This window comes from Temnothorax curvispinosus, unplaced genomic scaffold (assembly GCF_003070985.1).
Source record: "Temnothorax curvispinosus isolate PA1 unplaced genomic scaffold, ASM307098v1 QBEX01011959.1, whole genome shotgun sequence".
Lineage (NCBI taxonomy): Eukaryota > Metazoa > Arthropoda > Insecta > Hymenoptera > Formicidae > Temnothorax > Temnothorax curvispinosus.
Genome location: NW_020221739.1, coordinates 1447977 through 1474522, shown reverse-complemented (window position 1 = coordinate 1474522; position 26546 = coordinate 1447977). Strand labels below are relative to the sequence as shown.

At 34.2% G+C, this 26546-nt stretch overlaps 1 protein-coding gene across 1 annotated transcript in view; it reads left to right on the top strand.

Moving 5' to 3' along the window:
- The first annotated feature begins 9901 nt into the window (after positions 1 to 9901).
- LOC112462008 (guanylate cyclase 32E) overlaps positions 9902 to 26546 on the top strand; it is a 27859-nt gene continuing 11214 nt past the window's right edge. The window contains exons 1-8 of the mRNA XM_025027499.1: positions 9902 to 10361; positions 20023 to 20230; positions 20577 to 20774; positions 21912 to 22034; positions 22208 to 22403; positions 22975 to 23052; positions 23370 to 23608; positions 24262 to 24407. Coding sequence (XP_024883267.1) covers positions 20039 to 20230; positions 20577 to 20774; positions 21912 to 22034; positions 22208 to 22403; positions 22975 to 23052; positions 23370 to 23608; positions 24262 to 24407 — 1172 coding nt within the window. The 5' untranslated portion in view covers positions 9902 to 10361; positions 20023 to 20038. The remainder of the gene's footprint in view (positions 10362 to 20022; positions 20231 to 20576; positions 20775 to 21911; positions 22035 to 22207; positions 22404 to 22974; positions 23053 to 23369; positions 23609 to 24261; positions 24408 to 26546) is intronic.

Sequence of the window (26546 nt, the reverse complement as noted above, 5' to 3'; positions counted from 1 at the left end):
TTTCGACTAGACAGTTTTTTCAATATTATATATTTTATTATTAATATATATTATTAAAAAAACTACCTAGTTGAAAGAGTCAGAGCAGTAATAGGCGTTTTGTGTAGACTTTCTGATACGATTTCTGCGTAGAACTGACCTTTCTTTATATCCGATGACATCAAACTGATTTTGAGTTCGTTGCAAAATCAACGTGGGAGTTTCTTTTGTCTTCTCAATTCTTTAATCTTCTTTTTTATTTTGAGTCCTTTATATTTCCTCAACAGCATTTGAAATAGAAAATACTAAATAATTTAAGACAAACTCATATATATTTATTTGACGTGTATTTTTAAAATAAAAATTTGGAGATGATTCTTGAATCGCAGGATCAAGTAGCTGCAGCTCGTAGGTCACTGTTTTACAATAGCGAGTGATCGAGAGTCCGAACATTTATTCCTAATTCTATCGCCGCTTTTGCGAAAAGGTTTTCGCTTAATTTTTATTCTTTTAATCATGCACTCCAACTAAGTATAATTTTATTGGGTCTATTTTATCCGTGTTTCTTTCGTAGTTACTTACCATTATCTATAAAAAAATATAATTCGTTATTGATGTGTGTGGACATATTGTGTGGACATATTGCCCCATTAAAAATAAGACAGATTTTTTTTCAGGCCTTAGCATATTGCGAATTTTAGATTATGCGGAATTAAGATTTGACGCTTCTCTCACATCTGATAACTATATATTAATTATAATATTATTAATTGGTTGCCTTAATTTAAGTTAAACTACTGTCGTACATCAAATTTGTCGACCGTCAAAGAATTAATAATTGTTTTCACTTTTTTTGTAACGCATATAGCATCTGTGAAAAGTATCGCAAAAGAACAAAAGCTTCTGAATATTTTATATACACTTTTCTCAATTTTTTCTTGTAATGGTAGAGATATCTATCTTTGAACGCCTGAGATAACAGTAATATATAGACACATAATTCCTGTAGAGATACTTAGCCCAGGTCTCTCCTGTACCGTCTCAGATAACAATATGTTATTAAAAAGATTTCTACAAGATATCTTATTTTAAAATCTAATAACTTATATAGAGAGACTTCTAAAAGATTAAATAAGAATGTCAGAATGTTATTTAATACGCAGTTTTTTGAGAGCAGAGAAATATCATAAAAATAATGTCTAAAAGATTTCTCAAATCAAACGTCCTTAATATTTTCAAAATTTGTCAACATATAAAGTTTTTATTTACAATATCCAAAATATAATATTATGAATTTTTTTTTGTCTAAAATTTCTACATTAAAAACTATATGAAATAATTGATAACTTTTATTTTTATTTTAATATTAAAATTTATTAATATATTTATCTCAATTAGTTTATATCACACAAGCGCGCTCGACGCGTCAAGCCTCGAGCGGTAATAGGGGAAATAGTTAACGTCGCGCTTCAGTTAAGTATAAGTTCGAACCACTGTTCTAATGGGTGGGAGCGTGGTCTAGCGGTAGGGTAGACCGGGGACAAAAGTAACATTTTGAGTTTAAGATTTTATAACAGTTAAAATATAATATCTACGTAAAAAAGACCTGTACCTTTAGATGTAGAATTTATTTGACTACAAAATTTTCTTGTGCTGAATTCAGTAATGTAACTAGAAAAAAAGTTATTATTGTTTAAAGAATATGAGGAATACTGTTACAACCGTCCCAACCCCCAGGACAATTGTAACAGCAGAGGGGAACGATTGTACCACATCATCTATAAACAAAATAATGGTTATTTAGTAGGTTTATGTAATCAATCTTACGAATTTTCTATAAAAAATGTAACTTTAATGATAAAATAATTTATTACATGACAATATCAGTATTTTTACATTATAGCAAACAAAAACAAATAATACTGTTTTCTCAACTGAAAGATTATTTATTATCATATATATTTAAAGGGTTAGGTTAAGTTGAAGTTGTCCCCGAGCAACGGGGACAATTGTAACGCTACAATAACTGTCCCCAGGCATTAATGTTACAATTGTCCTCTAATGATATTTTATGATTTCAAGTAAATTTTTTACATAAATATCTGGATGAAAGTCAATCGTATTATGCAAATCATCAACATAAATAATCACTAAAACATATAAAAATAAAACCTTATACCTTCGGCATAAAAAAAGAAAAATATTTCAGATTTTATGCACGTAAGAAAACTTACTTCAGGAAAGAAAAAAGTAACTTCTTCTCCTGCACACGTGCACGTTCCGCGAGGGGCGGCAATGAACTAAGGAACAAATGCCGCTCTATCTAGCGGATCTGGCCTCGCGGTCATACACACGTACCTTTTATAATTTAAGAAATATTCACGATGTTACAACTGTACCCTGTTACTTTTGTCCCCGGTCTACCCTAAAGCGTCGGCCTGATAACTACGAGGAAGCAGGTTCGAATCCCACTTGGCCGCCTGAGAACGGTCTCTAAATTAAATTAAATTAAATTGGTGGCTTTCATGCCGGTTGGTCCACACTTGGTCCATGTGTGCCACTTGTTTCTGAGTAAGAATTTTTAAGGCTCCCACCCTTTTTTTTTTTTTAATATATATATATAATAAATGCTCTGTCTAGGTTTAAACGGTAAATTACGTTACAGTAATTAATGTGTTTTTTTCATTTTTTAAATATTTCTTTGGCTTCTACTTACTTTTTTATGCTAATAATTTGGATAAATATATTAATAAATTTTAGTAATGTTAAAATTGATAAAAGTTAATAAAAGATATAAGATTATTGATTATTTCGTATAGTTTTTAATGTAGAATTTTTATTTAAAAAATATTTTACGATATATTATCTTTTGGATATCATAAATGAGAAATTTATATGTTGACGTACATATATCAGTTCTTATTTAGACATCATAAATAAGAACTCTATATGTCGACAAACTTCAAATATCTTAAAGATGTCCTGTTTGAGAAATCTTTTAAACATCATTTTTGTGATATCTCTCTGCTCCCAAAAACGGTGCATCAGATAACATTCTGACATCTTTGTATGTATAATCGTTTAGAATTGAAAGAATTTGAAAACAATTTTGAGATAGCGCATAGCTGTACGTGTATGAGCGTGGTCGACTTCGTAGTTGACGAGTCTGAGATTGATTCCGACCGAGTCATTTCACACAAGCCTCGATGAAATAACGCAGTTTGGTGTTAACTCAAGAACGGACATCTGGAGAAACACGCCCGTGGCGAAAAAATGAAACTCATGTTACAGTAATTAATGTTTTTCATTTTTTAAATATTTCTTTGGCTTCTACTTACTTTTTTCAGAAAATGTTGAGTAAATATATATACATATTGTTCTCAAGTACTGATAAATTATACAACAATCCAAAATATGCAATATGTAATTAATAACAGTAACTTCTAATTGGGGTGTAAAAGTAGCCTTAAATGACCGTTTATGGAAAGAAATGAGGCGCCCGTTCGGGTTAACGAAGTCGTTGGCGTAATATTCAAAGAGCTCTTTTTTGCAGTAAATTATAAAATTAATATTATATTACACAGAATATGCATTTTGTTCAAATATCACACGAATCACGTAATGTTTATTTAACACCTTCTACGCAAATGCAAACATTCGATTCGTTGCATTTCATATGCCAGTCTGATTTTTATTAAACTTTCAATAATTAGAATAAAATAAAAACAGTTAGGTGCAAAAATTAAATTTTGCTATGCAAAATATAGTGAAATGAGATTATAAGATTATCGTTATAAATATGTCATTATGTGATAGATGAGGAATAACATTTTGGTGCTTGGTTTAATAAAAGCCTGTTCAAGTTTTTGCTCGGGAATAAATGGCTTCTTCTTTGTCTCATTGAGCAAGACAAAGAAACAATAATATTGAATTATTATTGAACGCTAAGTTTTTGTCAGTCAAATCCTTACGCAGAGATCACTAAACATGTATATACTACGTTAATGTAATTACGATCTATCAGCATTGCCTTAGCGATAGTGACTAAGAAGACCTCCGTTGCATAGGACAGATCTAATTTAAAACAAAAGATAAAACATATGATTTATAAAAGTTGTTAGGTATAAGATTCTGCTCAGTGATAAGAAGTATCGATGTGTTTATTTATTCTGTGTTTTACGCGTGGGTCGCTATTTATTTATTAAGAGCTGATTTTATTATGTTCAATACATCATCCAGGAAAATATCGCAAAAGATTTAATATTCCACGTATTTGTATAATTTGATTATAACATTATTAGCAAAACGCATAATTATGATAATAAGTTAAAATGTAATAAGGGTATAACAACAATTGATACATAAACACGTAATAATTCGCGGACACCGATTATAAACCACAAGTATTTTTAATATAATTATGAAAATATGAAAATGTACGCAAATATCGACGTACACTTCCAATCGTATTGATTTTATACATGTGACCATGAGAAACGGTTGTATCTTGTGTCAAGGGCATGTGCTATCGACGTGCTGTGAAACCGATCTGCGTAGCTACATTTTATATAAAATAATATTTAAAAATTGCATTAACCCTTAACTAGCACGCGGGGGTGTCAAACACCCCAAAACGAATTTCGTCAAGTTTAGGCATCTTTCTCGGTCGGTTAATCTATGAATTTCGCATAAAATTAATTAATAACAATTTTTTTTATAACAAATTTATTTCAAAAATTTTTTTGAAGCCTCAAAACTAAAAATTTCATAGTTTAGGCAAATATCATTTTCCAGTGTTTAATGTATGTACTTGATTTTTTTCAAGCCTATTGGAGCCTCCATTTCGCCGTACCCAACGTTCAAAGTGTACAACACCCCGTGTGCAGATAACGTTCGATAACGCGGACGTGTGCTAGTTAAGGGTTAAAAATTTTATAATTGTAACTTAGAATTAAAAGAATTGATATTAAAATTAATCTAGTTCTTAAAAGCTGTAAAAGAAATAATTAGATAACTCCGGTATATACGCTGTACTTAAGGAAAACTTAATTTATCGAGTACTATTTACTATGTAGTGCTCGAAATTAGGGCGATAATAGTTACGAACTGATGAGTTTTAATACATGCAATAAGATTTCGATTATCTATGGTTCTGTGCAATAATCACAAAAAGGTACGCATATCGAAAATTGAAAGCTACTCCCATGCGCTGTTTCTCAGTGTTCGTTGATTATTTGTCATTTACACGCCCAGTGTATTTGAAAATTTGTTGTTGTATTTTGGAAATTTTTTCTTTGCAACAAGGAAATGCATGTTTGCTCGAATCGTTGTTTACTGCGGCACGTGAGGAACGCAATTACTTTTAACCCTTCGAGGCCACACCTTTTTTTTAATACGTCCCGGCCACACTGAGGTAGTCGCCACCCCAGACGGATTCAAAGTCTCATAATTTAAATTAATACACGTAAAAATTCATGAAACATCTTAAGGGTGTTGTTCAAAAATATGTATGTGTGGTGCAAGAACCCGAAATGTGCTCGATGAATAAAAATATTTAATAACCAAGGTCACACTACCGGGGTGGTCACTACCTCTATAATATTTTTTAAATGTTTACCAAACATAACTAACATGGCTTAAAGCCTTCCTACTGTATAGATTTTTGACAGGGACCCAATTAGGGATTCTCTGGGTGGAGGGACATTGATTATAAAGCCTATCTTAAAAATATCGGGCCCTGAATTTTTATTGGGGTGGCCGCCATCCCATGTGGCCTTGAAAGGTTAATTTAAGTTTTGCATAGTTTTACAAGTAATTTATATTCATCTGTTACTAACATAAAAAAAATCTTATTATTCCATAGAAATAAAAGCATATGAAGAAAAGGTGATTACTTAATATAATATACTTTTGTTGAGACAAAGCAATATCCTCAGGCTTCTAAGATAATTAAAAAATAAAGTTATTTTAGAGTGATATCCGATAACGCGCTATGGCGTGAAAACATTATTTCTTGTCCCTAAATATTTACATTTAAAAAATGCTATTTAAACACCGGATTCATTTTTTGTTTTTAGCGTAATGTTGTTTTGAGATCGAATTGTTTTAAGTCTAAATGACTTTACCTATTCTCCAGACTTTTCACGCAGTTGTTACTCGCAAAGAAGTTTATTAGTCAAACAGAGCGATCAAATATCGGAATCGTTTCGGTTTCACAGTAGTTTATTATCAGCAATAAATTAACTTACGCAAATTATCTGCGATCTGCTATTTTCCCTTCATTTCTACTTCAATTTATTATGTACATAGTAATGAACAAAATTACGCATAAATGAAATTAAATATCTTACCTATTATCAGTCAACATTTAATGAAATATTTAGCATTAATTTCTTGTTTTAAACATTTTTTAGAACATAGCACGGGTGTATCCTAACAACAGGTAAGACAATCGAAAAATATTGATTTTTTTTAAACTTGTATTCCTCCCTCATTTCCATTTACAAAATATTTTTCTTTTTATTCTTTCTTTTATTTTCGAACTAATGACATTCTTATTGTGCAAAATGTAATAAACGTTTAATGTGTGGTGTCCCACCCTGCAATTCGATGCCCCGTCTACGGCCAACAAAAAGATTTAATAAACCGCGCAGAATAACTAGGTCGCGTAATAATGACTCTTAGGTGAGAGATTTAGGATCGGAGATAGTGGAATACAAAAAAGGATAGGAAAAAACGGCAATTAAGCATAAAATAAATATATCTTTGTTTTATGGCGTTATCAATGTCGAAACAACGAAATAACGATGTTAATGTTATTGTTACAACAATGACACAATCAAGACTCAAGTGCTTTCTCAGAAAGAAATATATTATATTAATTTGTTTATATCAATTTTTTATATTAATTTGAGACTACTCACTTGAACTTCTTAAAACGTCTAATAATAAAAATCTATTTTTCTCTTTTTTTTGTCACAAAACAAAAGTAGATAGTATATTAATTACTGCAGTTATCACTCGCTCCGTATTGTTTCCCTACAGAAATGTTAATCTAGCAACGACCCTTCAAAGTATTCGTGGAACGACGTAGCCTTCCGATTTGTCTCTATACGTCATGCTCCAAAGAATGACGAGACGTTCTTACCTACTTGCGTAACGCTTAATCGTCCGACGTTGCGGGAAAAATAGAATTACGGTCATGGAGTTGTACGTCAACTCACCGATGTGAAGAATGCATCGCAATCCATTCGCGATCTCAGTTTCATTTCGGTCTTTTTAGCACAAACTGTCGCATAATAAATAGCCTGCAGTGGGAAATTTCGCATGTTCCTCGTTTACAAAAAGAGTACATTAATTTTTCAGAACATCTGCCATGCTTTGAAAAAATCTCCCTTCTGGAAACTTCTGATACGCGATGCATTTTTATGCATAAGTATCATTTTTTGGCGGAAAATTGGAGTTGCGAAAAATGAAATTAATATATTACAGGTATTGAAATATATTATATCGTCTTTCTAAAGAGTATAGAAGAGATCTGCCTGCTTTCCGTTTGGAGAAGAAAGAAGGAGAGAGGGGAAGCCGGGGAAGAGAAAAGCAGTGGTGGTCGAGAGAAAGACACAGGGGCGAAATGGGAGACAAGAGACGGGAGACGGACAGAGAGGAACAGGTGTGTGTGTGTGTTCGTGTGCGTGCGTGCGTGCGTGTGTGTGTGTAAAGATGGAGGAAAGAAAGACCAGAGTAGAGAATGAGAAAAGCGAATAGAGTGAAAAGAAAGTAAGTTGTATGCTGTTAACTGTTATAGTAGAATGGAAATTGTAAATTGTAAAAAAATGTAGAATGTAAACGCATGTGAAGGCGTATGCGGTGAAAAAAGGCGAGCGAGAGTATAAGGAGAAAACGCGCAATGGAGAAAGAGCGGTAGGTCGAGTGGCAAAGACTAGGCGAAAAGAGAAAAAGAGAGAAGAATAGATAGATAGGCTAAAGATCAGTGTACATACGTGTATGCTGGTAAAAAAAGTATTCTTTCTGTACCCCGCAAAAAGGGCAGAAATACAATTACTACTACTATTTATAGTACTTATATTGATCCTTCTCCTTCTCTCGTCGCTCTTGCTTTTTCTAAGGGATCTAATGTTCAAATAGATAAATTATTCATCAAGGTTTGATATAAAGCAATCAGTTGAAGTAACCAGATAAACGTAGTGATACATTTTACAAGAAAAAGAAACAAATTTGGAACTGTTCGTTTATACAATGATTTATACTCATCCGCATCTAATTTATTTACGAAAAATAATCCGACGCACATGCAAAAGCCTGTCCAGATGAAATGCTGACGGCAGTTTTCGCCTAAGTGAATTTTTTCGGTCCACTTATTACATTTTATGTGACATTTTGTATGCGTTCAGGATTTTCTATTGTTGATTCCGTGACACGAAATACGAAGGGTGCCATTCAGGCTCGAGAGTGCGGCATTGTTATATTCGTGTCAGCAAAGATGGTTTTTTTTAGGGTTGGCTGCTTACGGAGACGTCACGTCATGCTCGATTCTCTCATTCTTAATAGGCTTTGCTAACGTATATTTGGTCGTTTATATGTTGGTGGCAAAGATGAGCTGATTTTGCCGACAAGCCTCTTATATCGCCGTGGGATAGCACAGTTTTATTACTCGGTGGCAAATCACCCGCATTCCAATTATCTTCTCTGAAAAATGGATTTATTAATTAGGCAAACAATATATTTTGCACAAAATTCTTCCAATTCGTATACAGTTAATGTTTGAAAATTCGGAAAATATTAAAATTAGATGTACAATATTGGCAATATAGTTTGCAAGAATAAAAAACTTGTTATGCTTTAAAGTATAAGTAGACAAAGGAAAATACAATAGAATGTTTACGATAGTCGTACAATGCATTGTATTTGCAGGCGTAATATGACTTCACTCTTTCACACTTTCGAAACAAAAAAGTATATTACTATTATAAGCACATAGTTGTAAATATAAATATGACGTGACTGAATTACATTTTTAATTGTTAATTTTTTACTTACCCCTTTCCGAAATTATGTTCTAATGTCGCCCGAAATACGTTTACGTCAGTATATATGGATCACCAGACTAGAGTCAAGCTCAACAGAGTTTTCTTTTCCCGCTAATTTTTTCAAGCCCGTTCCCTTGGCAGTGGTTTCGCTAGATAGTAGATAGGGACAGTGGGAATCTCGTTAATCAGTATATATGGTGCGTCTGAAAAGTAAATTATCGCGATTCGTCGTGCCAGACTAGAGTCAAGCTCAACAGGGTCTTCTTTCCCCGCTAATTTTTGCAAGCCCGTTCCCTTGGCAGTGGTTTCGCTAAATAGTAGATAGGGACAGTGGGAATCTCGTTAATCAGTATATATGGTGCGTCTGAAAAGTAAATTACCGCGATTCGTCGTCTTATACTCACCGTATTATTCCCTTCATGTGCAAGCGTACTCCTTTGCCACAAAAAGAGGTGCCGTACGTTACTACATACATATAGTATATATCTAGATCAAGTATTGAGAAGTGGGGATCGTCAAATATTAGACAGAGATAGCATGCTTTGTCACCATTCTATCTTTGTCTGATAATATAATGTTTGGAGTGGTAATTGTACAGCAGCTATATACCGCTTTCTATTTTCTGAAGCGTTTTAACAATGGGAAACGGTAAACCGGGCGTCTATTTATTATACGTTTATGTATGTTACAGCCTAAAAAACGGAGCAAGCCTCTCTAAACCGTTTGTGGATCACGCTCATGCGCCTTCAAAGTGATTACGGAACGTCGAAGGTGTACGAATGGGACGATGACGACGGCGGTGACGGCGACGATGGCCGGTAATGTGCAAGGCGTGAAAGAAAGAGAACGGACAGAACTCAGTCTGACCGCGCGCGCCTGCGATCACTGTCGACCGTTGTTCTCGGCGGCTAAGACACGGCTCGAGTATCAAACTTCCGAATCTTGCGAATCAATCAAACATCGTGGAAATCTGTATTTCTATCACATCCTCGAACTATCCTTCTCTACCCCCCGTGCATCTCGTATAAGTGATAAAATTTTCTAAAACCAGCCAGTTTTCTAATCTTTCAATCGTGTCTTTGATCTATAAAAAAAAAAGAAAAAAATAAATGGCAACTCGAGACTGGCGAATTGTACGGTGCTTGCCAAAACTGAGCATGATAAGAAAATTCTAGCTTACTGTTGTTTCAACTACCACAGTTTTAACCGCTCGCCTTTAAAAAATTCAGTGCAAATAAACGGAGAACGTGCTTCAGAGACGAAGCACGAGTAATTTCGAAGTAAAAACGCTTCCTTTTGTGCACAAATTTAACCAAAGATACGACGACAGACGAGGTACGTATATCTGTTAAGTAGCCAAATTAAAAACTTTCAGAAAAATAAGCTCAATCACGAAGTACTAAATAAATACTTTCATTTATTATGTAATAAAAATAATCATCCTTCTTTTCATCTATCATAAATATCATGACGTTTGTTTCTAATTCCTCTATTTTTGTTTTTCATTTTTATGTTAAATTGTCAATTATATTGCCAGTTAAAATCTTTGATTTTGCAAAAAATATGTCCGCGAAGGAATTTATTGACTTTGCTGGCTGTAAACGAAGTAAAATGCTACTATTCACGTTTACCTAATCCACTTTCGCGGAAAAGCTGGAAATACATTTTACGATCCGCCCAGAAACATTAAAATAGTTCGAAGCATATATAAAAGCATGAGAGCCATCGTCGCGGTTCGACGTCGCGCGAGAACGAGAAATAGATAAACGATAATTAATCTGGTGAACGATGCCAAGAGAGAGATCGGGAATCGCACGCGACGCACGAGATTAAACAATGCAAGATGCACTCGGGAGTCTCGTGTATAATTCTCGAAGAGAAGAGATGCCACACGTGAACGCCCAAGAGAAAGCCGAACCAATAAATCACGATGCTAGGTCCTCGCACGTGCACGAAACAGACTAATATTAGACGAACATCTAAAACGAGATAAAAAGTTTCCTACACTCCTCGAAATAATGCAAGTTTATATGTAAAACGATCTAATTGGCAAGATTCTTTGTTACAATTATCTATAAATATCTCTCTTTTTCCTATTAAAGTACGGATTCGAATCTCTTCTTGTCTTTTGCATGCAGAACAGACTACAGCTTAGTTTCTCTTTAGTATTTGTGACAAAGATTCTCTTTTACAAGCGGATATCAGACTCGCGAATGTTACACGCAAGAAGGGTCGTATTTAAATTCCTTGATCATCCATGAGCGTTTTATTGTCGGATTGATGTATTCCGAGTATTCGCGAGAGATGCGATGAATTCTCATGAAGCGCACGTCTCCTCCGCCGGCGGAGAATTAAGATTGGCTAAAAACCGAGCGGCGAACGTTTAACTCGCTCGTTAAATACAAGTTAGAAATGAGCGCTAAAAAGTCGCGTAATATGGTCCAATTATTTGGCAGACTTTAAGCAGAGTACTTATTTGCAGCACGACTAATAAATTTTGCAAAAGTAAATGAGTAGTCCACAGACCTAGGATAATGAACTTAGGCATCTTCCAGATGTTAATTACTTTGATGCAAAATTCAATTTTTTAAATTATTTTTTATAATTCTGTTATATTCGCTTGTAAGTAGACAGTTTTCTGGATAAAGAAAAATTTGCTCCATTTTCTAAAAAATAAACTAAAACTAAAAAGAATAAAATTTGTTCGGAATAATCACGTACTGACAATAAGTTCGTGACCGCTTTTACTTAAATATGTATTCGATATAAATAATCTTATTCCATAGTTGTTCTCTTATGCGAACAGTCGTTAGCAAATTAACAATATGCATTAATGTTCGACAATTGACACATTACCATTTACAGACAGTAACTGTCTTACGTTACCGATCACGAGTCGCAAAACCATACTACCATATTCATCTACCATCTACGCGGTATAACCGTTATGCGACATAAATAGGCAAGATACGCACGCTTGCGACAAACCGCGATCGCGCATTGTCTATGCGAGTTATTCCTGCGGCGATCAGCTCACTAACAATATACTGCCGTTAATTTGTCACTGCCATTCAGTCGGGTAGATCAGGGCTGATTAGAAAACCTGAACGCAGAGAGCACAAGCCTAGAAAATGTATGCGACGTTGACGCAACGTGTAGACGCGTGCTTAAAATTCTTTATGTAACATTCTATGTGACACAGATTCGAGATCACTTTTTTCTCGAAAGCCGATAGACATAAACGCATCACAGATGTCCGAGAATTATCATTCATTTCCCATAACAATCATGCGATCACGCAAGACTCTCCTAAAGAATTTCACTTTCATTCGTTTACCAAAATTGTGGTTATTAAGCTCAGCTTCACTCGCTGCAGTTGCACACGAAACAAATAAATTGCAGATATTCTACTACGAGTTAGACAAGACTTACGAAGACAAAATGCACTCTTGTTGATATACGCATATATTTCTACATTATGGCTTTTGCAAGCTTCACAATATTTGTATTTGTGACTTTATTGTCTTACGCAAGACGTAATCGTGCGGCGAGTTCGATAGCGCTATGCGAAAGGGGCTTTCTATGGCAGAAAGAAGTGCGACGGTGCGCGCGGTGTCTTATTCCGATTCGACAAATTCTCTCGTACGATTTCCAATCCGATAGAATACGACGGAAAGATATCCGGCAAAAAATAAGTGCCTCGTTTTCCTCAATAAGATCCATCAGATTCCCGGTATAACGTGTGTGATAAGATCTGGTATAGACAACAAATAGGGTCGCGCAAGTTCCTCTCTACATCTCGCATATTTTCCCGCAAAGGCCATAAATTTTTATCGTGTAAACGCACATTTAAGCGTGCGTTGCATGCCGAAGCACGCTTCAAATGCAAATCAGCGTCGTGACGTAAAGTCTAACATCGCATAATCCACGTTCTCTTACGTTTTTCCTTTTTTTTTTGCGCACGCATGCTTTTCACAAATAATAATTTGCGTTTTTAGGCAAATGATAAACATATACTCTGCATCGTGATGACAAATAATCAGTCGTCTAAAAAATAATTATTGCCGATAATTATTTTAAAAAATTGTTATAAGCCTCAAGCGTTTTCTTCCATATAATCTTTCCTTTGGAAAAGTTAAATATAGTATAGTCAATAATGCATGTGTTTCACATATGTAATAGAAAGGTTTCGTATGTATGTGTATACCGTGCGTGAGTGCCCATGGCGAATTGTAACATAAAGGATACCTGAGGCGTTCGATCACGAGAGAATTAGTGATAAAAACGCACGATACGTTACATTACTTTCTCTCTTGACTTTTATATAAAGTGATCATGTATCGGCCCGATTGTAATTCTCGAAAGTATTTTTCTAACAGTTTTTCAGCAGGGCTAATGTAAATTAGAAATCTTACTTACAAGACCGCGATATGTGTAAAGTAATACTTATTATAATACACAACACTACGAGCCAAAATATTTTTAATTTACTCTTGAAGAATTTACCCACTTCTATCGTCTTTAATAAAAGTAAAATCACGATAAGAAATACTCAAGTGTGACTTAAATCAAGCAAGTCTTGTTAAATATGTCGAAGAATAAAATTTTTTACATGTTAGGTAAAATTAGGATTATGCGGATCTATCCACGAGGTACGTTTCTGATAAGTTCGGGAACAGGAAGAATGAATTTATTTGCAAGTCTACGACGTAGAGTAATCACAGGATTTTAGGTCAAGCGGAAATGCCTGATTTGAATATCGCACTTGTTACACATGCTTATTACGATTCTGTTTTACGCTTATTTTATTAATTTAATTACATTAATTAGTTTGTTTAAACCTTGACGATTCGCTGTAAATTATTTATTATTATCAATTAAAGAAAATACCATTTTGCGGTCTGAATTGGATTTTGATAGTCTAATAATAATATTGTATGAACTTTGTATACTTCTTTCAAACTCAGTAAACTGTGCGTCGATTTCTTGTCGGTCTTTAACTTATCTAAATCTACATACTTAAATAGATAGATAAACGATTTAACTTCCGGTGCTAATAAGCAGTTAATAACCATAAAATGGTATTTTCTCTAATTGATTGTATATGATGTCGATCCTGTTTTACTTATTATTGTTTCTTTACTGATTTATAATTGTACATTTACAGAATTTAGAGTAGAGGTATTAGGATTGAATATTAAGATTGTCATAATTTGTTTAAATTGTATAATAAATTTAAATTTTGTTTAATTTTACAATTAGTTTAATGTTTGTAAATCTTGACAATTTGTTTTAAATTATTGATACATAAAATATATAATATTTTGCATGTGTTTATAAAGTTTATAGAATTAAAACTAACTTAAAGACAATTAATATTATAAATATAATATTTATTATAAGATCGTTTATATCGCTTTACGGTTTGAGATCTGATAATAAATAAATATATATCTTTTTACATAAATCATGTTTCACGGTTTCACAAATTTTATCTTTTGCTATTATCAAAGAATAATTTCTCTCTGTTGCACAAGAAATTACGGTATTTTGCCGGTAAAAGTCGTAAATCTCAACGTTTTATATATCTGCTGTCTTTCTTGCGCACCTTTTCAGTCACTTAATCGCTCGTTTTTGCTCTAATGAGCCGTTCATTAGCCGTGTAGGTAGGGAAGGAGAGCGGCCTTAAATTGCGGGCATAGCGTGCAAATCATTTGTGGATTCGCGACGATTAAACTCTGCTTGATGCGCCGCCGAATCAACAAGATGAATGAGACCAAGGATTGTTTGTTCGGTGGCGTAATAAATACACTTTTTTATATTATTTATAAAACAACCTTTTAATATTATTTTGTTTGCGAACTCGATATGCCTTTCACGATTTCTTTTGCACTAGTAAAAAAAGACAAAAAAATATAGATAAATAGAACAGTAATACAGATATAAACTTAATCGTATACTCATTGTTACAAAAAACATCAATCTTATACCTACTAACTTAGATGAACTTGAATAACTTAATACATGAATAACGGTACACGGAAAGAACAGTTTGCCAAAGTATCTAAAAATTTAACTAGATACAGATCTGAAAATAATTTTGTTGCACAATCAAAATAATTATAGTCAGTTGCTGAAGTATGATAATAATATATAAAATCTATTTTAATGTAGCGCCATAATATAAAATAAGCTGTATGCGTCGATGGAAATCAGCACGCGTATTTACACATCACGTCACGAGTGCGTCCCAGGGTTATAAGCCGACAGAGAAACTTGCCCGGAGGGTGACTGCGCGGTGAGAGAATTTTAACTCCGATTTACATTTTGTTGCGAAACCAGGAGACTACGACGTAACGATCCGTCCGTTAGCGATCGCGCCTGGGCATCCCCTCGGGCTGACATTTTGATAGCGAGCCCGACAGCGCACAAAACTCGTGATGCTAATTACGGTTGACTAATCTGGTCCACAAGCGTCTTTTTCTCGTTCCGCGTGACATGCATTACATCGCTCCAGAAAAGGAGAAAGAGAGAGAGAGAAAAAAAGAAGATTGGACCGTGCTGGATGCGATTGATCGCGTTTCACATGAATCGCTCCTTTCGGACTTGTTCGTGATTTACAGTCACAGCTTCTTCTCCGAAAGATGATGGTTGAAAAATTTATGGACTTTTCTTCAGTAGCGTGGAATTTGCATACACAATTTTTTTTTTCTTCTTTTACATGCATTTCGATATTGAAGAATAATTATCCATTCTGCCGAGGATAACCGATACGCGGTTCTATCGTGCTTATCGGGCTAATTAATCGAACTTATCGATTTGAGAATGTGACACCTTTAACGAGATAACACCTCGAACCCAAACTTTTCGATTTGAATAAAACTTTTGTAGGTATGTATAGTAACTCAACACATATCTAAAAATGGTATGCTTCATTTATGTCCTATCGCTCTTTAAAGGTATTTGACCTAGAAATAAACATACCTTTAAAGAGCGATAGGACACAAATAAAGCACACGAAAAGAACGATTTTGCTGAAGTATCTAAAAATTTAGCTGGATACAAATCTGAAAATAATTTTGTTGGACTATTAAAATAATTATGTAGGACACTCAAACTGATTGCTAAAATGTAAAAATTTTTACAGCAATACTTTTGTAGATACATGTGTGAGACCATAAATTTATTAAATTGCTTTTTCTCTTAAAAACAAACACTTAAGGCCAGTTGTTCCAACCTGTTGATAAACTAATAGTTAAATCATATGTCTATTTTTGTCTAATTTGAAGGAAAGACAAAGACATATATATGATTTAATTATTAGTTAGTTTACGAACAAGTTGGACCAATCGGCCTTCCGTTAACTAAATTTAACGCCCGTATCTTATGCGCGCTCCATTTAATTCAACAAATAAGTAATTTGTTTTTTTTTTTGCGATGCGACAATATAACACATTTTGATGAGTCTAACAGATTCCAACCATCAAGATACGTATCTCATTAATTGTGAAAGCATGCGTGAAACGGAGGCGACGAAATGTGCATCGAATGCATCGTCGAAATGATTAATTTCAATCCACGTAATATGAGATAACATACAGCACATATTCGATCGAGAAATAAAATCAATATAGCGTGAGTTAACAGATTGAGTGTAACCGCCAATATATTAATTACAGCACGAAATTGGATGGTTACGGTAATCAGCGCGTTTTGACAATCGAATGTGCATATATTTGAGAGTACATACTGTTATACTTCATTTACTGAGCAACGATCGTAATATTTACTGATTTAATTATAATCCTTGCGATAATGCTGACTTTATTTGCAAGCTATTAATCACATATTATTATGTTTGATTGATCTATCCACGCAGTCAAATAAATCGTAAAAAATGTCATCTTATTACCTACAAACACCGCAAATGAGAGTCGATTATCAAAGATCAATTGATCTTTTTATATACCCAGACTACTCTTACTAAACGAATTTCATTAAAATTTACTTTAATCAAGGTAAAGTTTTTGATTTGTGGTACGAAATAGTGCATGTTTATTGAGTCAATTTTGTGTAATTTTATTTCTATCTTCTTTATCTAGAACATTAGAAATAAATGTATAAAATAGGTATATTTAAACAAACAATACAATACAATTTAATTAATTATTATGAATCTGGAAAAATATCAAGGTTAACTATATAAAGATACAGGATAAACTGTTAAATGCTATAAACGACTGATTTTTTATCCGAACGAGATTAGGTTATTTAACAATATTATACCAATAATAACAATTAAAAATATTATTTGCGTTGATTTAAAAATTGCCTAATCGCTATGTAAGTAAAACTGATTAGTAAATCTCCTTTGGTTACTTACCTTCATCGGATGAACTCGAAAAAGTGGTATCCGCGTGCGCTCCGTTAACCGCATTTAATTCAGCGAGCACACAAGCTCATTAATTCGCCGATTGCGTTGCAATCAGGTATGCGAGTTGGCCATTCTACGTTTTGACGGGGACGAGAATTGACTGTCAAAATCTGCAGGTTTTAAGATTAAACGACAACCGCAGATCCGCAGTTTGTCACCTGTAAACGTATACGCAATCGAGGTCGCAAAGTATATATTTAAAACCGCACAAAACGTTTTTCTGCCAAAAGCGTTGAAGAAAATTTATTTAGATGTATGAACCACACAGTATAATCAAGATTCAAAAAGCAAGAAGCAATCAAAAGATTTGGAAAGTATAAAAAAAAAACAATAAGTAATTAAGCTTCAAAATAAAACTTAATATGCAAAAATTTACTTAATAAACGTTTCTATTGTTTGTTATTATTTTTATTATTAGATGTGATAAGTAGCCCAGATAAACGAGCAATTACGTTTATTTCTTCACTATAGAAGGAAATTTACAGCTCTCAAGTACGGACACTCGTAAATAGTGAAAGCGACGCAAAGGCCAATTTAAGAAACGGTCAGTCCGTCCCCGGGTTAATTGGTACGCTACTTTTGGACAAACGCGTAGCCGTGTGCAATACTTCGTGTCGCGTTCTTGCATTCTTCCCTCGAATTATCTACTACCTCGGGAAAAGTTTGCCCATGTTTTTTACGTATGTTTCTTGGCTAGTCGTGACAATTCCCACGATCACGTCGCAGAGAATTCCTCCGTATCACGGATTCCGACGCGAACCTTGCTAAAGAATTATCGATCAATCGGCGTGATTCAACGTGAAAAACATATTTGTTTCTTTTGTGCAACTGACAGCCTGGAAGCCTAGCGAATCCTTCGATCGTCTCTCTTCGTATAGCAATGCGTGGCCTTGACGCCGTTATGCAACATCTCACTGAGATCGCTTAGACGCGCTTTGTTCAATGACCCCGTGGTTTTGGCGTATTACTAAAATAGACCGCTATTAATATAATGAACCACAGAACCGTAGTCGATACGTATGGACTTTCGAGAACTAGCAAGAGTCGATCAAGTATTTGCTATGGAATTTTATCGTTGTTTTAAAGAAAGTGATTGCGTGTCGGAAATTAGAGAATAACCTCATTTATTATCTACAGTAAGAAATAAAACAATACATGTCAAATTTATAAAAGTTGTCGTCTACAATATTTTTCTCTGGAACAAAACGACGAATTTTAGCAGTTTAATTTATTTACAACATATAATATTGTAAAATGTAAAAAAATAATAATGTTTATAAAAGTGAACAATTTCGCTTTTACAAAATTAATCTCTCGCATATACAACTGATATGACGTCACCAGAGAAGGAAGTTTACATTCTCGGATAAAAGCGCAGAGAAAATATCGACGAAAAGGAAGTTAAGTACACCATGGGAGATTGATAGGCTTTATTGCGTTCCCGCGGAGCTTACTGGTTTCATCCATTACCACATTACAGGCACCCACCTCAGAAATTCATGTTTTTACTGATATAAATCCCGTCGACGGGACAAACAACCGTCTCTATACAATGTATAGTTAATCCTGCGTATAATATTGCAAACAGTCTATTGTTTTATAAATTAATTATCGAATCGCTATTATTACATATGTATCATCATAGGAAATATTTATTACACGTATCTTATATTTTATATACATATATGGATACGCGCGCGCGCCCGCGCGCGTGTGTGTGTGTGTGTGTGTGTGTGTAATATTATACAACAATAACATAATATCATCAAAACGATCAATCTCTTAGTCTTCTTAATTTATAGTGCGTGTCGCGAAACAATTTACTTTTATAAAATAATATAAAATAAATCATTAAAAAATTAAGTAAAATATTCCTGATAAGTACTGTTATATGTATTATATTTTTTATATTAATTTACTTTACTTTGTAGCATAACATTATTCAAAAAAAGTCCGACCTGCTCGTAATTCGTTGCATGAGAACTGCGGATCACATAAGATTAAAATAAAAAGAATATTATTATCTTAAGATAAAGTAAACATTACATATTATCCATATTTTTCTTACAATCTACATATTTTAAAATATTATGATCAGTATCCTTATAAACAGAATTTTGACGTCATACATAAGTACGCGGAAAGATAAGTTTGGTTTAAATTCGGTCTTATCATCTCTTGTTACACAGGTTGCGTGTTCGCTTTGGGCGCTTTCGTGCTGAAAGCGTCAGTCTATCTTTATTGCTCATTACATATTGAAAAAAGATAGGAGCAATGCTTTCAGCACGAAAGTGTCTAAAGCGTCTAAAGCCACCGTAAAGCCGAAGTAATCCGCTTACAGAAACCTTGAGTAACCATCTCGACGCATATATCCCGTTGTATAATGTATAGAAATTCCTAATAAAAACTTCGTGACAAAAACGGTCTTCTTACATTATTCAGTACATTATTATAATAGAAATACGAGCCAGAACATATCAAATAATCTCTAAGTTGGAGTTTGTGCGATATATATATATATATATATATATATATATACTGACAATATTTTTAACTCAAAAGCTTCGCACAGTTGGGGATGCTACTGGCAAATGTGGAAAGGACGTGTCTGCTTCTGATGATAATTCACATTTTACTCGGTGATAAAGGCATCTATGCCGAGACATTCACTCTGGGGTACATTACCGGCTCGAAACGACTTTTTCACGACTTAGAGTACGCGCGTCCCGGTTTCCAAATATCAGGAGCTATCACTCTGGCCGTGGAAGAGGTAATTGCAGAGACGGATAATAAAGTTTAACATTTCCAATCACGCAGAAACATGATTATCAGAATGAATGTCGATTGCACGAAACTGCGAAGCGGCTTGTGATTGTCGCGAAATAACGTTTCTAGTTCATTGTTCTTAAAAATTATATATTATCATCACGCAATTTTAGAATGTTAGATTTAATAGAGCTTTTTGAAACTTAGAAAAGAGAATTTTGAAAATGACCTTTTCGTACAATTGGATTACTTTTATATTTTATAAGCATTGGATTAACAATTTTCTAATAATCCTGGATCTTTATTCGGTTTCGAAATGTCTCCTTGAAACGATTTTATTTGAAACGTAGGTGAACGCCGGTGAACTTGGTAGACGAGGGCACAATTTGGACTTTCTCGTTGCTGAAACTTTTGGCGAGGAGGAGACCAGCATTCTGATGACGGCGGATTTGTGGACGAAAAACGTTAGTGCATACATCGGGCCCCAGGAAACTTGCATTCACGAAGGCAGAATGGCGGCTGCATTCAACATTCCTATGATTTCATACGTAAATAATTTTTCTCATTGTTTATTTTACCGCTCGTTGTGTGAAATAAGTCATCGTTAAGTCAAATATATGAACGTACTGTATTTGAAATTGAGAAGATCTCGTCTTCTTATCCATGGAAGCTATCCGGCAAGCAACACAAGTCGACATACTCATTACCAAAAAAGAAAGATAGAACGACGTTTGCTTGCCGGAAAGCTCCCTATAATAAAATTTTCTTGTTTTCTTTTTCACGCGTTCCACGTTATGTAACATTCTAATCTAATTACCGAAATTCTACAGAAGTGCTTATAAATAAAATACTAACAATCGGAAGGAAATCCGCAGATACACCGCCATCGTGCGTGAATCACATTTGTTCGACGATGTTATATTCGTCAACCTTAGAAACTCGTGATTCGTGAAGGACGAGTATACGATCGCGTGTAAATACGTTATGAATGCATACTCGTGAAACGATGATATGAAAAATACATCAAAAGCTTTATAACTTAGAAATAAATAGTTTTTGGAGTAATGCTTATTAAGACACTTTTCAGTTTATTTTTATGACTACTTGATTATTTTACACAAAAATTTTAACAAGAACCTTTTTTAACAAAACTACAACATTTTTCCAACAGTGTATATACATACTGTATATATATAACACACATACGTATATATAACCAAATATCAGCATCTATCTTGCGTAAGAATTATTTTATAATTGTTAAAAATATAAGACACAAGATATACACATAAATAAAATTTAAGTGGCATTTTATACCGTGACCTACGCCAATATGTTGCAAAAAGTAAAATCGAAAGATAGTTACGCGGTACATCTGCCGGAAAATCGCGCTGGTGTCCATTTAAATTGAAATATAGTATCGCACGTGTCAAATGGTCCAATGTGGTGTCTTTTTGTTTCGTCGTGATTTGGTAGAGCAACGACACTTCTCCCTTTTCATCCACGCGCGGAGAGTGGGGAAAAGGGATTTCTCCGCTGAATGAAGTTGAACAGGCATGATTAAACTTAATCCAGCGGAGGAAACCCTTTCCCTCTCTATGAATGGAAAGAGAAAAATGTCGTGGCTCCGAAATTCGAAGTTGAGTTGACCAGGCCTGTTCTAGATGTAGTTCTATATTTTCTAGTTTTGTACGCATAACGAAACATCGAATAAGAAGGAGTTTCCGACGTTTGCGAGAACGCGGCCACCCGATACGCAAATTTCAAAATCTCTTCTATCAGTATTGTTAGCATTCAACTGGACAAAAGTAAGTACTTCGTAATTCACTCCGCGCAATTCTAATGAGATATTAACGTTAAATACGTTAAATACGTTAAATACGTTAAATTAACGTTAAATTGACGTTAAATAAACTTAGACATCAAATAAAGAAACTCATATTTAACTCATATTTTTGTAAATATTTTTATAAACATCTAGGTAACCTTCATGCATATGAATTCAACGATGTTTGAATTCAACAAAATGTCTACGATTGCGACGACAATTCTTACATCTTTCGAAGCAGCTGGAATTAGTGTAAATTATCGTCGTTCGTGGAACGAACCTTATTATGCGACGCACATGAAAAATCCTTTCCATGAACATGTCAAACAAACGTATCGAGAAACACGAAGTGAGTAATGAGAATATTTATAGTTTCGAGCAATTTCTTATACATTATTATCATATTTATCGCAATAAGATTGTAACTTTAGCTCGTAATTAACGCATCTTTTATTCCCGACAATTTATTTTAAAGTATTATAGACCAGACTTCTCTCTAACGTCCCTTTTTACACGAACTTTCGCTTTTAGTTGGAAAGTTAAATTACGACAACGCACGTCTTTTCCCAATCAACTTGCATACGCGCGATCCAAAATAGACTACCCGCATTTCGGTACCTTGATTTATGCCGGTACGATAAAATAAAACCTGCATAGGAAACAACCCGTATACTACAGGGACAAGTGTCTATAAGCCAGTGTTATGAATAGATACTGCGTGCTACTCGTCACATTAGTCACGCATCTGTTTAAACGTATTAAGAGATCGAGTCCTAAAAATAAACATCTAAACGTGACCGGTTTTTCACGATAGCAATCACGATTCGATAAAGCGGACACAATAGACTAAAAGCCGCGGAAAGAGGAATTTTGACCATGGCAGAATTTTTTTAATACAAAATGACGTATATATGTTTCAGTTTACGTAATACTCGGACATTATTACGAACACATGGGTCTCTTAATGGCTCTGGACGAAATGAACCTCTTGGAAAAAGGTATAAATTTGCTGTAAATTAATCAGGTACATATACTGAAGAGTAACTGTCAGCTATACCTCTTATTTTAAACGCGTAATGCACGATCGTATACATCACAATACAAAATACGGGAACTAATATACTTTTATTTTTTATGTACTTATATTTTTCATCGGAATAATCCAATTAAACAGAAATGAAATAATCGAGAAATGTGTTGCATTTTCTAATTTATTGTTACTGCCACTAATTAACAGTATAAGTTTTTAAGTGGACATACTTAATTGTCACAAGGTTTGATATATAATTCTTTACGTAATTTATTATAATTTTAGGCGAATATTGGGTTGTCGGCGTTGACATCGAACAATACGATGAAAAACGTCCAAGCAAGTATCTGCGCGGACTGTGGGAAAAGAAGACAAAAAACCTGTCAGCATATCGTAGTTATTTCAGTATCGCTGCGTCCGCGCCGATTAATTTCACAAACTTCACTCGGCTCGTCAACGAGTACAGACAAAAACCGCCATTCAATTTTACAAATCCGTTGGCAAACGTGGGAGGAATAGTTCAGGTGACTAAAATCTAAAATACTAAAGATTTTAATCCTAAAATTTGGAGATGCTACAATACGAAAAAAAGGTTTGAATTTTAACTTGGATTTCAAGTTAAAATTTAAACTTTCTTTTATCTTCATGATATTTTGAGAAGTTGCTTGGAATCATTTACCCTAATTTTTCTTCTTAACAGAACATTAATTTCAATATTTTTATCATTTTAAAACTTTATTTTGTATAGTCTTTTCAAGGGCGAGTCATTGGCAAAGAAACTTGTTCGTGCCACCTTGAAAATTTAATTGATTATTAAAACATTTCATATAAATTGACATTAAACCATTTTATATTAATCACGTGTTACAATGCAATTAAATCACGAAGAACGCATGCTCAATTATAATAATATAATCATACAACTCACATATCATTGCGTTGTGCTCCGAAACAGAATTATGAATAACAACCTGTTGTGCATGCAACGGACTGTCCGCGAGCATCTGCAAAATTATCACACTTGTTCGCCCTATTATTACCTTTTTTTTACGGAAGACGACTCGTCAATTCATGTAATCCGGGCCGCGATATCTTTCGTATGAATCGCACAGGCAGCCTTTCCGCTGCAGTCACTCCCAATCCTGAGGCATAATCGTTACTTCATGTTATAAGGCAGATCGTGCCGGAGACAGCGTATCTGTATGATGCGGTGCATCTTTACGAGAGATCGCTGCTACGTGCCCTCGACGAGAATCGAGACCCCCGGAATGGCCGAGAGATGGTGTCGGCGCTACATGGCGTTCATTATAAAAGCGCAATGGGGTACGTGTATGAGGAAATAAAGGCGTGAGCGCGATCGTTCGTCGTATATCGTAATGTTTTACATTTTACGACATGCAAATCAGATGCCTCGTGAGAAGACCGTCACCCAGTAATATCTCGCCAAAAGAACCGATCGAGAAAGAGAGAGAGAGAGAGAGAGAGAGAGAGAGAGAGAGAGAAAGAGAGAGAGAGAGAGAGAGAGAGAGAGAGAAAAAAAGAGACCTTATACGCGTACGCGTGCTCACGCGATGTATTTTCGGCGAAATAATTACCGTTTGCATGCCGTAACGAGGTCGCCGAAGTCGGAAGTTAAGCAATTTATCATCCGCGATTGCCGCGCTAAGATTTATGGTTTTCTTATTAAGGCGGAATTATTATGCGTTCTCTTTAACAGGCGAAAGAAAAAGATTCGTTCAACGATTAAAAACAAATGTTCCGCGCTTTATGAAGACAAAATGAAAGCAATCGTTTCGAAATACATTTCAATCGTTTAACAGACCTCGTTCGCATCGGGTATCTTCTTATGGACATTTGAACAAAACTGTCGCCTATCTCAAATTTCTTATATACACGTACGTAAATTAATATCAAATTTACCGTATAAAGAAATTATACTTATTCTTTTTGTTATAAACAACATTCATATTTTTATGCAAAAAATATTTATAACAAATTATTGTAATATTACCGATAATATTTAATAAAATTAATAGATAAAATAAAGTAAACGCTCGTGTGTCAAAATAAACTGTAAGAATAAAGGCCAACAATCGAGCATAGACGTGGATGTCAAATTAAAGTTTGTTTATTAAACATAAGTATGTGTAGAACGGAACGTTTCGACCGCACAGGGTCTTCTTCAGCCGATACAAATTAAAAAATTACATAAAGTCGCGCATTAATCAGTAAAACCGTAAACGGTAAAAGGAAACAAATTCGATGGAAATAACAAAGTCATCCGGAGTCACATCTTACATGAGAGCATTCTAATGGTAAAATATAAAATTGTATATATGTATATAGATTTCTGTAGAGTCAATTGTGCAATGTAAACCTTTTTTACATTTAACAATGTAATATACAAACAAACCCATGGATCACCACTTTCCCCAATAATTGCTGATGTTGTCATGCAAGACTTACAATTAGAACAAAAAACGCTTAACTCCTTAAATTTACATTTGTCCATTTACCGCAGATATGTTGATGACATTTTTATGGCCGCGCCGAACATGATAGAATGTATCCTTAAAACTTTCAACAGCTATCACGAGCGCCTAAAATTCACGATAGAATACGAGAATAACCGTTGTCTAAGTTTCTTAGATCTGTCGCTGCAAGTAGTGGATAACGCCATACAAATTGATTGGTTTCACAAGAAAACGTTCTCGGGTAGATATTTATCATATTTTTCAAACCATCCTGCGGTGTGCCACAAAATCGGCACTATCTACAGTCTAGTGGACAGAGCAATTCTTTTATCTCACCCTATATTTCACAAGAAAAATTTAGAAATAATCATCGAAATATTATTAGACAACGGTTATCCCTTAAAACTAATTTTTGATAAAATAAACATCGATCTATCATATCAATCTATTTTTAATTTTATTATATTTTTCAGTCTTTTCTACCCTTATTTCATATATAATTCTTTAAGATTTGGTTGATTAGACTCAGCTTTATACGCGATCAAAGGTCCCTAATTTTTAGAAAAATGTCTGTAATAGCTTTAACTTCTGTTTTTATCAGGAATATGTTGTTGAAAATATTTTTTATGAAATAATGGAAAAATATTGTTTAATTTATTCAAAGGAATGAAACGACTAAAGTTTGATAAGTCTTCGTTGAACTCTTCGCTTGTTATTCGATCCGTTTAGAATCATATTTTAAGCGTTGTCTTAAAGTTTGATAAAGAACAGTAGACTTCTTAACGATGTTCTGGAGGTACCGTCCCAACCAAAAGTATGCAAGAAATATTAAAAACACCGATATTAATTCTTCAGAAATCCAAAAACAAAAAATGTACATAAATAGAATGTATCTAATAGAATGTAAAAGACGTAGATTTAGTGACTGTAAATCTGAAACTGTTAGTTTTTAAACAGCAGCTGCTTAAAAATTGATTGGGATTAAATT